This window comes from Larimichthys crocea, chromosome XII (assembly GCF_000972845.2).
Source record: "Larimichthys crocea isolate SSNF chromosome XII, L_crocea_2.0, whole genome shotgun sequence".
In the NCBI taxonomy this organism is placed as follows: domain Eukaryota; kingdom Metazoa; phylum Chordata; class Actinopteri; family Sciaenidae; genus Larimichthys; species Larimichthys crocea.
In genome coordinates this window covers 28,814,068-28,827,450 of record NC_040022.1, presented here as the reverse complement: position 1 = coordinate 28,827,450, position 13,383 = coordinate 28,814,068, and the positions used below count along the sequence as shown (strand labels likewise).

At 45.0% G+C, this 13,383-nt stretch overlaps 1 protein-coding gene across 1 annotated transcript in view; it reads left to right on the top strand.

Annotated features, from left to right (window-relative positions):
• Nucleotides 1-7,962, top strand: part of txn2 (thioredoxin 2) — an 11,185-nt gene extending 3,223 nt beyond the window's left edge. The window contains exons 2-4 of the mRNA XM_019269475.2: nt 5,156-5,439; nt 6,755-6,878; nt 7,029-7,962. Coding sequence (XP_019125020.2) covers nt 5,156-5,439; nt 6,755-6,878; nt 7,029-7,145 — 525 coding nt within the window. The 3' untranslated portion in view covers nt 7,146-7,962. The remainder of the gene's footprint in view (nt 1-5,155; nt 5,440-6,754; nt 6,879-7,028) is intronic.
• The last annotated feature ends 5,421 nt before the right edge of the window (nt 7,963-13,383 follow it).

Genomic DNA, 13,383 nt, shown 5'->3' with positions numbered 1-13,383 from the left:
CTGCTACAACAACAACAACTACTACTGTTTGTCTATTTAAAGATGATTTTGGATCATTACATTGGATCAGTATTTCTCCTCCTGGATCTGACTGATCATAAAAAATAATAAAAAACATTTAATCTGTTATAATACACACACACACACACACACACACACACACACACACACACGTTTAAAGTTGATTTAAACTTAAATTAGATATTTCAGTGACTCACACACTGATGACACATGTTGACACTAAATCAACTCAGTAAAAAGGTGTGTGTGTGTGTGTGTGTGTGTGTGTGTTATTTAAGGTGAAACACCCACAACGATCTCCACGCGCACAAAAACGCGCGCGCTCACACACACACACACATCGATGCAGAACTCGCAGATTAAATGACATTAATTAACTCTCTCATTAATAATTAGTAACGTCTCCTGTGTGTAACCTGCGTCAGTGCCTTTGCCCTCTCCTCTCTCTCCTCTCTCCTTCCTCCTCCTCCTCCTCCTCCTCTTTTCTAACCGAACCCTCCGTCGCCTCTTCTCAAACAAACCCTCGAACCGAGCCGAGCCGGTCTCGGACCCTCTCGTGGCCCGTGTCAGACACAATAAACGGATAATCCAGATTAAAACAGCTCGTGTTTACCTTGACGTGCAGCTCGCGGTGATCTTGGCCTCGCGGACCAATGAAGTGCTTCCGCTTCGGCCGCAGATTTAACGACGCTCAGTGCGCGCGCTGCGGCGGGTGGCGCCACCGAGCGGCCAGGTGGACACAGGAACTGCGACAGGCGGCCGACCAGGGCCAGGTGGACTACAGGGACCAGAGGACCAGGTCCGGCACACTACAGGGGAACAGAGGTCCAGAAATACAGGAACAGAGTCCAGGTCCGAACTACAGGAACCAGAGGTCCGAATACAGGACACAGGGGCCAGGTCCGAACTACAGGAACCAGGTCCAGGTCCGGCAACTACGGAACCCAGGGTCAGGTCCCAACACAGGACCAGAGGTCCGGGACTACAGGAACCAGAGGACTACCGGAACCAGAGGTCCAGGTCCGGAAACACCAGGGGGGACCCAGGTCCGGAACTACAGGACCAGAGGTCCAGGTCCGGAACTACAGACCAGGGTCCGGTCCGGAACTACAGGAAACCAGGGAGTCCGGAACTACAGGGACCAGAGGTCCGGAACTACAGGAACCAGAGGTCCAGGTCCGGGACACTACAGGACCTGGACCTTTGTTTCTGAAGGACAGCGAAGGATAAGAACCAGGACCAGGACCAGTAAGGACAGGACCAGCCAGGACCAAGACCAGAACAGAACCAACCAGAAAGAACCGAATCAGACCAGGACCCAGCGCCGAACCAGACAGAGCAGAAACTGAACCAGGACCAGAACTGGACCAGGACAGGACCAGACCAGAACCAGACACAGGACCAGAACCAGAACCAGAACCAGAATCAGCCAGGACTACAGCCAGCAACAGGACCAGGGCCAGCAACAGAACCAGACCCAGGACCACAGCAGAACCAGAAAAAACCAGAACCAAAACCAGACCCAGAACCAACCCAGACCCAGGACCACAGCCAGAAACAGAACCAGGACCAGAACCAGAGCTGAGGAGACCAGAACCAGACCAGAGCCAGAAGACAGACAGAACCAGACCCAGGACAGAGCCAGATGTGTAACTAATCATGGATGTTATAGAAATATAACAGGATCTCATAGTTCAGTATTGATATATTAAATGTTTCTAAGTTTAAACTTACATTTCTTGTGTACGATCCCAAAACCACCAGAGAAACTTGAACCACAGTTTGAGAACCAGCTTTATTATAAAACTTTACACGTTTAGTACAAAATACAAAAATACAACCACGTGAGAAGTGAGAGAAGAATCCTCTCATCTAACAGTATAATTTTTTGACTTTGTGGATGTAAGTCTGTAAATATTTGAGATATAAACTCATTTTAGTTTCTGCTATTATGAATATAACAAACAAAAACAAGTAATAAATTGTGGGTGTTTTACAGTAAACATTCATAATTTATTGAGATGGAATAGTTGATGGACTGAGGCTTTCATGTCCAAGAAGGGCAAGTCAAGAAAAGAGAGAGAGAGAGAGAGAGAGAGAAGGTGGGTGGGCTGTTTGGAAAAAAGAGAGAGGAGTGTCATCCGCAAGGGTTGAAGAAGAAGTCACAGGACAGAGAGGAAACAAGATGAACCAACCAGACCGGGATGAAATCATCCAGGAGCAGATGATTGATGTGTTCTTGGGGATCATTCGTCATGGATGAAAGTCAGCGCTCGTCTTCTGATCACCCTCACCCCCTTTGAACAGGGAGTATATGAGCAGGATGCATAAAAGCATCCGGAGGAAAGTTGGAATTTGGAGACCCCCTTCCTGTCTTCCACCTCCTCCTCTGTTTCGCAGCATCGGACCTCCTGGGACGACCTCCGCCAGCCTGCCACCACCCGACGACTGCGCTCTATGTTCTGCAGGTCCAGAGCTGTGCTGCCTGCAAACACCCCCCCACTGAAGCTCAGACACGCAGACAGGCAGCACAGTCATGGGTCCACTGGGGTGCAATGATGCACTCTCGGGGATCTACACAGGAGAGCAGATGCGAGGTCTGCAGTGTCAGCGAACCCCATCGGCTGCTTTCTCACCTCTGTGCCTCTAGAGGTAGACAGGGCAGATCCGTGACTCCACTTCAGACATCAGAGATCCCACGATGAAAGAAAAGCGGCAACCAAGAGGAAGAAGAGGAGCTATAAGGTGGACTGTGCAGGGGAACACTAGGGCCGCCACTCACTGAGAAGGAGGAAGACGGCAGGCTCTGTGATGGTTACAAAGTCTGGGAATTGCAGACGAGAAAGAGCAGCAGCGGCTGTTTGTATCCAGATGCAGGGACACAGCGCAAGCCACGGAGAGACAGACGCCCCCATTTCCTGCCTCCCATCTGTCAGTCAGACTCCCTCCTACGTGTCCCGTCCTGTTACCTGAAAACTCACCTCCACCCTCACCCTGTCCCCACCCACCAGGCGCCCCCATCCATTCCCTGCGCCTGGCCTACGCCGCGGCCATCGAGGAGGAAGTGAGATGCTGTTACAGGCTCCTGCTGTGTACTGATCTATGTTTGGATTTATGTTTTTGTAATGTCCTGACTTTAAACCACAAAAAAAAGAAATGGACATACTAAAGTGTTTGTATGTATGTAAATCATGCTGTGGCTCAATGAAATTGATGAAATAAAATAGAAGTTATGTGTTTAGATATTTAGCAACTGAAACACCTGAACACACGCTGCAAGAAGAGGCCTGAAAACTAATTAGCAAGTGAGCAGAAGATCCTAACAAAAGTAACGGTAAATGGTTTAATAGATGGTAATATTAATCACTTAAAATAGTTCATAATAATTTAGCTGGTTAAAATGCATACTGGTTTAAATTATCTAAAAAGTAAAAGATGAATTGTTTCAATTGACATTTAAAAAGTAGAATTAACTTTTAAAATATTTACTCTATGAAAAACAACAATTAAAAGTAAGTGAATAACTTTGAAATAGTTGATTGTTGGCTGTGAAGCAAAAACTGCAGTTCCTCAACGTCCACTTGAGGCTGGCTCCAGAAGTGAGTCAGTCTCCATAAGTCCCCATGTTAGACAGCAGAAATAAACATGTTTACAGCCTGGTACAAAAAACAGTTTTGGTCTCTGTGCTATTTCCCCGTTCATGACAACTGTACTGGGGTGAATTTATATACAACTCACCTGTTCACATTATTAAGGCTTAAAGTTATGCCGGATTAAGAGCGTGGAGCTTTGATTGACAGGTAGGTTGGCATCATTCAACCCCCCAGGTCCACCCTACCTCTATACTCTTATATAACTGATAGTTAAATAACATCCAGTTTAAAATCAATTTAAACACTTTCCGAACATGATGGATGGTGTTGATGAGGTGCATTAGCCAAAAAGTGATGGTTTTCCATCCATCTCCTGCACTGACTAAACATGAATGATATAACTTATTCCAGCGTTGACAGAGATGTTTATTTCAGGCTCCTACATGTTTTTCTGTGTGTATCCTCAGCTCTCAGCAGATGCCCCGCCCTGTTCTTCACAGCAACACCGTGACCACTTGTACTCCCCCCCCCCCTCGGATCTTCTTCCCTTTCCTTCCCTCGGTTTCCCTTTCCCCCCTCCCCCTTTCTTTCCCCCTCCTCACTCCCCCCTCTTCCCCTTTGTGCCGCGCCCCTGGACTTTGTTTTTTTTGTGTGTGTGTGGATTATAACAGATTAAATGTTTATGATGATTTTTTATTATTTTTTTATGATCAGTCAGATCCAGGAGGAGAAATACTGATCCAATGTAATGATCCAAAATCATCTTTAAATAGACAAACAGTAGTAGTTGTTGTTGTTGTAGCAGTAGTAGTAGTAGTAGTTGTTGTTGTTGTTATTATTATTTTTGTATCATTTGTCCTTTTTCATTTTTTTATTTTATTTTTTAAAAAGCAAAATTGTCCCAAATCGCCTGAACATCTGTCGATTAATTGACTTAATAATTCAGCTCTGATCTTTTTTTATGCAACAGTGCCACATGAAGTCAGTTAACTAGAAACAGTTTCAGATTATTGTTGCGTGTCGATTAATCGACTTCATCTCGTAGCTCTAATCCCGGTGAATAACTGACTGAATTTAGCCGGCGTGGGATCATTAAAGTTAATCCTGTAAAGGCCGTGCTGCGTACGTGCAGCTCCTGCTTTTAAATCAGATCAGACGTGTGGCGTCTTTTTATTTAAGAGTTTTGTGAATCCACAGAGTCTGCAACAACTGACGTCCGTTCATCGTTTGTTCCTTTACTTTAAAGAAAAGGAAAAAGTTTAAAAAGCTAAAACTGTTGCAGATTAAGCTGTTAATTGACTTCATTGACACAGGTGTTCACAGAAGTGTTGCACCAAACGTATAAAGTCGCAGCAGTCGTGGTCGGTGCTGTCTACCTTGACATTAATCAGCACACAGGAAAACACACCCACCACAGCCTGACCTGCATGTAGAGAGCGTCTGTAAACCGGCTGCCCTTACATAAGTGTCCTCTCTCGTGGTACAGTCAAAACACTGTGCTCTCCGTCTCTTAATCAATCTGTGTTATGTCTTCGACGCAGATGGCTCAGAGGCTGCTGGTACGTAGAATCTGGACGGTCTCGGTGAAAGACATCCGCCGCTTCCCAGCACCCGCCGCCGCCACCACAGCGGCGTCCTCTTGTTTTTCCACCTCCCTGCAGCCTGCAGCGACCCGGGTCTCCTTCCTCGCTCCCTCGCGCTCCCTGCCTCGCTCCCTTCCTCACGCCTCCCGCAGGGAAGTCTCCTTCAACGTTCAGGACCACGAGGACTTCACAGAGAGGGTCATCAACAGCCAGCTGCCCGTGCTCATTGACTTCCACGCACAGTGAGTATCCCAGCTGGGCTAATAGACAAGATATATGAAGGAAACTGACAGTATAAAGAATGGACCGTGTATCCGTGACGTCAGCTGTTGTGAAGCCATGTTTGTAGTCCTGCTTCTTCGGCCTCTCGGCTAGTCTAAAAATCAACAAAGACGTGGACCTGAGTCGGGCCGAATGACGCCTAGGTGCTCAAACCATCCACCTGTAACAGCACCTACCTGTCAATCAAAGCGTACACGCTCTTAATCCTGCATAACTTTAAGCCTTAATATAATGTGAACAGGTGAGTTGTATATAAATTCACCCTCAGTACAGTTGTCATGAACGGGGAAATTAGCTACAGAGACCAAAACTGTTTTTTGTACCAGGCTGTAAACATGTTTATTTCTGCTGTCTAACATGGGGACTTATGGAGACTGACTCACTTCTGGAGCCAGCCTCAAGTGGACGACAAGAGGAACTTGAGGAAATAAATAATTGTACTGCAGCTACCTCTAGAAAAGCAGCCACACTCTGATTCTCTGTGACTTGTTGGAGAAAAATATCTGCGTTAACACTGTAGCGTGTCTGTTGTTTGACCTTGAAACAGACCTCGTCTCACAGCTGCCCTGCCTCTTTAAAATGGCTGTAGGTGTTAACACGTGTGTGTGTGTGTGAGAGTACTGCAGTTAAAAATAAATACACAATGTACACAACTCACTGTGGGGATTTCACCCTCAGTCACCGGATATATACTGTGTCCTGATGAGAAGTCTTCACCTCCCAAGATCTTTGATTATTTGACACAGAGGTTCATCTGGACCTCGAGGATTATTTTCAAGACCAACCTGTTTTAACAGGGCAGTCTGTCAGCACCACTAATTATACTTAAAGTTGATTTTATTGTCATAACAGGAGATTAAAGTCTGTATAGGCCCAACAATATACGTTTTCATGAAGTCCAAATTTTACCTTTTTTAAAAACAAAGAACATGTTTTCAGGTTTATTGTAGCTCCGACAGTTATAATGAAAAGGTGGAGTGATATTTTTTGTGATGAGCACGTACTAAATGTCTAGCCGATCAATCAAATTGCTTGAATATTGACACGCTTTTGAACTGAACGCAACAGTCTCAAACCTTTTGTACCATGGACCGGTTTCATGTAAGACAATATTTTCACGGACCGGCTGGTTCAAGGTGTGACGGGATAAATATGATGAAATAAAATGATAAAACAAACATAGAAAGTGCAAACGACTCCCAGACAGTTTCGTACTTAATACTCCTGTTGTTTCATACGAACACTCTGACGTTGGTTCTGTTTGTGTGTTTTCAGGTGGTGCGGTCCCTGTAAGATCCTCGGGCCGAGGTTGGAGAAGGCTGTCGCGAAACAGAAAGGCCGTGTTGCCATGGCGAAAGTTGACATAGACGATCACACAGACCTGGCTATCGAATACGGGGTGAGACGCTTGTTTAATTTGCTATTTAAACTTTGAGTTTGGTAGTTTTGTAGCATGTTATATAGACGTTTTGACACTTAAGGGACATCATTTGCAGTCCCAGCTTGATGTTAAGTCATAGCATTAACTCGTAACTCGTTCTGTCTGCAGGTGTCTGCCGTTCCGACGGTAATCGCCATGCGTGGAGGCGACGTCGTCGACCATTTTGTGGGAATCAAAGATGATGATGAGCTGGACTCATTTGTCAGCAAGATCATTGGACAATAAACCAGCTGTTATCCCCCCACACCCCCACCCTCTGCCAATCACCACCGCTATGGTGCTGTGTTTTTGTATGATTCAGGCATGATGATGGCCGGCAGCAGCAGCACTTTGCCTCCATTGTGAGCCTGTTTCGCAGCAACAGATACAACAAAAACAAAACCACGCCACAATCCCTGCTGGCAAACTCAAGCGCTCACACCCATCCCAAGACACACAGCTTCAGCTTTATTGTTGCATCTGTCTTTCCGTCTCTCGTTGTTGTTGTTTTGTCCTGTGATGGGTGTGTGCCTCCATTATTCCAGCAGTTTAACTTCTCTTTTATAAGGTGACGGCTACACGGCTCTATATTCGTACCAGTAGAGCGGCCGGTGTGTAATAGTCTGCTGTAAACGTACATCGTTGTGATGCACTTATATACTTTATAACATGAGGGATGAACGTGTCTAGTTTTAGTCGGTGGAGAGGATTTGATTTAAAAAAACAAACCTGACAATACTGAATGAGGCTTGTGACAGTATTATCTGTAGTTCCTGCTTCTTTTTTGGCCACAAGATGGTGGCATTTCTCTAACAGCGCGAAGCCACACACGGTCATCTTACACCATTATGCCTAATAATGTGAGCAAGGAAGATGGGTGCTTATATGTGTGCGTGTGTGTGTGTATGTATGTATGTGTGTGTGTTTCTGGGGTCTCCTGACTGTGAAACTTAAGTCAAGCGGGAATTGCAAATACAAGTTTGATTTTAGTTTATAACCAAAATGAACTCGGTGTACCGGAAACATGACCAAGTGAAGTAATAAAAGGAGTCAAAAGATGTTCTCGATGAGTTCAATTGATGTTTTTGTCGGCTGCGGTTGAATTAAAAAGACAGCGGTCCAAAGTTTTATTGGCGCTAATGTTTCTGATGCAATATTGGAGTTATGTACTTTCCCTGTGTGTTTGGTGGTTGAGAAGGAAGGAAGGGAGTTACTAAGTGAGGTTTTTCTCACTGGATGGGGAATGGATGGGAGTGTAAGACAGTGTTAGATTGATGAATCTTCAAGGAGCTCTGTTATTTTCAGTTTGGGCAATCCGACACTCCAAACCGTTGGTGGAACGTCCTACCAGTTTCTACCAGATCAAGTCCGTCCATCTCTACCTTTAAAAATCTCCTGAAGCACCTCCTCTTGGAGGTCTACCAACAACTGGACATGATAAAGCTTATCCCTCTTTAGATCTGTTCTTTTAACGCCCACTGTGTGTCGACTGGGGGTTTAAACTGGAAAGAACACCATAAACGTATCACCACAAGAAGGTCTGTAGACGAACGTTACCTCCAACGAACGACTCCTAGCTCTGCCTCCTGTACACAATCCAAACTTTTCTCTTATCCAAACTTGGACATAATCAATCCACCCCTCTCAACAACTGTCAGTTGATTCTACGCCAATATAGCTGCACCGACATGTCCGTGTTGCGCTGTAACTTTCTTATTTACCTTTTTTGTACATCGTTTTAGATAAAAGCGTCAGCTAAATGACTAAATGTGATGTCATATATATTTCTATGATGTTCCCTATCTTTCTGCCTTCTGTCTGAACATGTAGGTGTTACTCATGCTGTCACAACCCTCTCATCAGCGTGACTGCAATGCCTACTCCTCCTCAACCCTCCACTTATTGTTGCTCTTTAAATTACCTCATCTGTCAACCCCCCCCCTCCAAAATCAACAGTGTCTGACTTCTTTATAATCTTCATACTGTCTCGAGTCTCGCACCTGACGGAAACTCATTCACTAAATCACCTTTCTCACCTCCAGCTGAGTCAAAATACGCTGTAGTAAGGTGTGAACTTTGACCCGTCAGCATGTGGTTGTCTGCCCAAATTCAATACCTCGTTTTCAGTTTTTCAGGTGACCTTTTGAGGCTGTCTGCTGGTCTGGAAGTTATGTTATTCAGATCTTGATATTTTCAAGTTTTTAAAAAAAGTTTATTTAAGTAGCACCTCTCAACAACATGTAATATACTTTTCCAATATTTAACCTGGCCTCACAGCAAGAAGGTTCCTGGTTGGAGCCCCGGGGCCTTTTTGTATGCATCTTCTCCCTACGTTTGCATGGGTTACATTACATTTAGTCATTTGGCTGACATTTTTATCCAAAGCCACTTACAAAAAAGGTATAATGGACAACCAGTTGTTGGTAGTGTTGGAGAGGAGGTCCTCTCTGAAGAGCTGGAGGTCTTCAAGAGGTGTTTAGGGACGCCCCTGATCTGGTAGGAACTGGGAGGATGTTCCACCAATGGGGAACAACAGACGAGAAAAGTTTGAATCGGGTGGCAGAGCCAGGCGTCGTTTCTTGGAGGAGGTAACACATGCCGGTATAAGGGCGTTCAACTAGGTGGGTGCAGAACCGGAGATGACTTTCTCTTGGGGTACTTGGGCTTTCTCCCAGAGTCCTAAGATGTGTACGGGCTCTTAGGTGTGAATCTGTCTCTTGTTTGTCTTTATGTGTCGGCCCTGTGATGAACTGGCGACTTGTCCAGGGTGTACCCCAATTCTCGGGCAAAGCCAGTTCGGATAGGCGCCAGCACCCCTGCATGACCCGGTTACAGAAGATGTATGTTTTACCTGTCTAACACACTTTCTGCGCAGGGACTCCTTCCTTTAAAGACTGGTTTCATGTGTTTGTGTAGTGTGTAGGGTTACATTTCTGTGTCATCGCCCTCGAGAAACACCTCACGTAAATGAGGTCAAACGAGGCCGACGGAGACAGGACAACACCTGCAGTCAATAGACTTCCCTCCAGTCATCGTCTCATCATCCTCATCATCATCAACCCCTCTCTCTTCTCTCACGACTCGCTAAACCGACAAACATTCCCACCCCTGCCCGCCTTCCCATCCTGGCATGTCATTACAGAGCCCACAGCTGACAGGATTGCGGCGAGAGCCTCCAGACTGCTTATTAAGCGCACATCATTCGACGTGGTCTTTGGCTGCTTGGGGTTAGATCATCCCAGATGATGATGGTGGTGGTGATGATGAAGAAGCAGAAGAAGGCCCTGGGATGTTTTTATTCACTGCTGCTTGGTAGAAGCCGGTGGGGGGAATTCCTTTGGCGTTACATAAGCAGGTGCAAGAGAGAAGCAAGTAATCCAGATGCATGGATGAAAGACATTCCTGCATACCTTCGAGATGTCTGCATGACACCAGCTTTTGTTAATGATCTGCCACTTTCTCTGCTTCTTCACAATTCTCACATGGTTGTCCGTCCTACTCATCCACCTCCTTGTCCGGTGGGGGGGAGCACATTCAGAGAGGTGACTGGCATTGGAGGGGGGGTGACGACAAGCTCCAAAGGTTTCAAGAACAGCACGTAACCCTACACCTCTTCCGCCAAAAACAATAGACCACACCTCCGTCCTCGCTGCCGCTGACTCTCTCTCTCTCTCTCTTACTCAACCAACTCTTGTGACCATATAAGGCAAAAAAAGTCGGGGGAAGCCAAGCCAGCGGACTGCTGCTGCCGCCGCTGAACCAACGGGCCAAGAGTTGCAAAGAGTTGCAGATTTCTTGTAGTGACTCCGTCCCCAATTTCCCCGCCTTCCTCAGAGAAACTGTGGATGTTTGGCTGTATGTTTGTTTAAAATTCAAGTGCTTGTCACTGAACCAAATACTTTGGTGGGGGGGAGAGTGAGCATTTTTTTGTAACAGCACCCAAATCTGGCACGTCCTGCTTTTGTGTTTGTAGTAAACACATACCTGTATTTATATTTGAAACACACGCTGCCTTCCACCTTGTTAGGTGTCCTTTCTGTTCCAGACAACCCCGAGACAGACAAAGCAACCACTGTTGCTGTTTATATCATGCAACATGCACGTTGCCTGCAACACCGTGTTTATTAGAGATGTTTCCACATCAGGATGATAAACGAGTAAAATAATTTCAAACAAAAGAGGGGAAGCTTTTTGCGTAATTTCCCTTTTACTCCTCATTCCTGAGTGTTATCACTCCTTCCTGTGTGCTAATTATCAAGGAAAGGAGGAGGAAACCAGACAGGCTACAGCACAGAAGATAGAATAGATATCCAGTCACTCTGTAATGTGAATAATTAAATTATTACATTATCTTTAAGAGCTAGAGGTGTTCTTAATTATCTTCTGTGGTTCTTGCCGTTTGAGTCCTGGTGAGGCTTCGTACTAAACCAAACATCATGATCCAAATGTGCCGTTTTTAATAGATTTATTGGATGTTATTTACTTTTGTAATATTAGTTTCATACAGTTTAATTGTCAGCATTTGCTCGAGTCTAGTGGCAGTTTCTGACTTCAACTTTCAGCTGACTGTTTAGCAGTTTGGCCATTCTTTTCAGCTCAGGGTGAATGGCAGTGTGTTTACACTCGAGCCTGTGTGGTGAGTTTTTTCCATGTCAGGTAAGAGAATCTAGGTCAGACAAGAGCGATAACTAACCTGTTTACTCTATTTGACATAGATCTAAGCTTATATATATATATATGTGTGTGTGTACATATATGTTTCATTCATGAGAGCACAGGCACATTCTCACCACTCGAGACACTGAAAGCGTGAATGCCCACACACAAGTAAATTACACAGCGAGAGTTAACATGCCACTCTTTTAACATGCTGTCACTGAATGGGTCCCTTTCTTTTCTGACTGGATGATATAATGACTTTACACACCCTGAATTACAGACACACCCTGCTGCTATTACAACCGACTGAAGGAGGAAAAAAAGAGAGAGAGACTAGGTCACAGTGAAAAGGAGAGCAGGAGGAGGCGAGAGGGAGGGAGATAGTGAGGTCAGAAGTGTCCATATTTGGTAATTCATGCCTGCGTTTTTAATCCCACATTTCTTTGTGTGTGTGCCCAGAGCTGTTTGTTTTGTGCCTTATTGCCATTGTTGTGTAACTCTGTGTACTTTTACAGCACAAGGTTTTTATTATATGCGTACTTGTTGTCATGTAAAAATTTGCTTTGAGTTAAAATGTTTATTTTCTCTACATAAGAAGTCCCCCCTTTCTCTAGGCCTCCTCTCTCCTCTATCGGCATCTGGTCCTGCTCAAGTAACCAGCGACAGGGGTGACCTTTGACCTCCCGGGGCTAAAATTTTCGGATATTTCCCATCCATCCCGGAGGAGACGCAGAGAAAGAGAGAGAGAGAGAGAGTGTGAGATTTATTGAATTTTCCAGGCAGGCATGTTGAACGTTCAATGTTTTGCCGCGCACACACATGTGATGCCCAGCTGCTAAACGTATAGATAAACACACAGACGCATTCCTTTCATAATGACACATAGCGAACATAAATCACACGTTGGACAGAAAATGTGATTTTCCTGTGTGTCAGTGGACGGCTCTGTTATGAGAGCTGCCTTTATGTGGTCCACTGAGTGTGTGGTATGATGAGTCGATATGACCTATACAGGACGTATTTCCATCGGGGCCATGTCAACAGTTGTTTATCTCTGATCTCAGAACTGCAACATCTGTTTCGTGTTTACTTCCTCTTATCTGGCATCGCCCGCTAAGTGTACAAGAGGAGACAAAACATCCAGGGGGTCAAGCTTTCGCTCGTCTGAGCCTCTAAAACCGAAGTTCTCAACTTCCTTTTTGCGGTAGCCCCCACAGCCTCAAGTACCTGTTCATTCACCCATCACAGCCCACATGTGCTCAGTTTAATCGATTTTAAACTGAATGTTATTCAACATGATTTAAAAAGTGACTTTTAATATTAGTTTCATACAGTTTAATTGTTAGCATTTAAGTTAATTTGGTAACATTTACATTTGTACTACTAGTAGCAGTTGCTGGACCGTTCTTACACCATTCATCCAATACCATTACCTAACTGTATCAACAGTATAGCTATTCCCTACTCAAACTATTTCTCTATTTCAACCATTATTCCATTACTTTTAGCCAACTGTTTATCACTTAGCAATTTAGACCATTTGTATTGAATGAACTGAATGTATTGTGTTTGGGGATACTGTGACGGCTGGCTTTGGCACCCTGTCTACTAAGCTGAGTTCAACCGTCAGAAACCTGGGAGTGACCTTTGACAGTCACCTCAGGTTTGACAAACAAATGAACAATGTTGTCAGGACTAGTTTCTTCCAGTTGCTTCTCCTGGCCAAAGTTAAAATGTTTTTAAGCCGTCACGACCTTGGGAAAGCCATCCGTGCCTTAATAAGCTCAAGGTTAGACTACTGCAATGCACTTTATGTCGGCGTCTC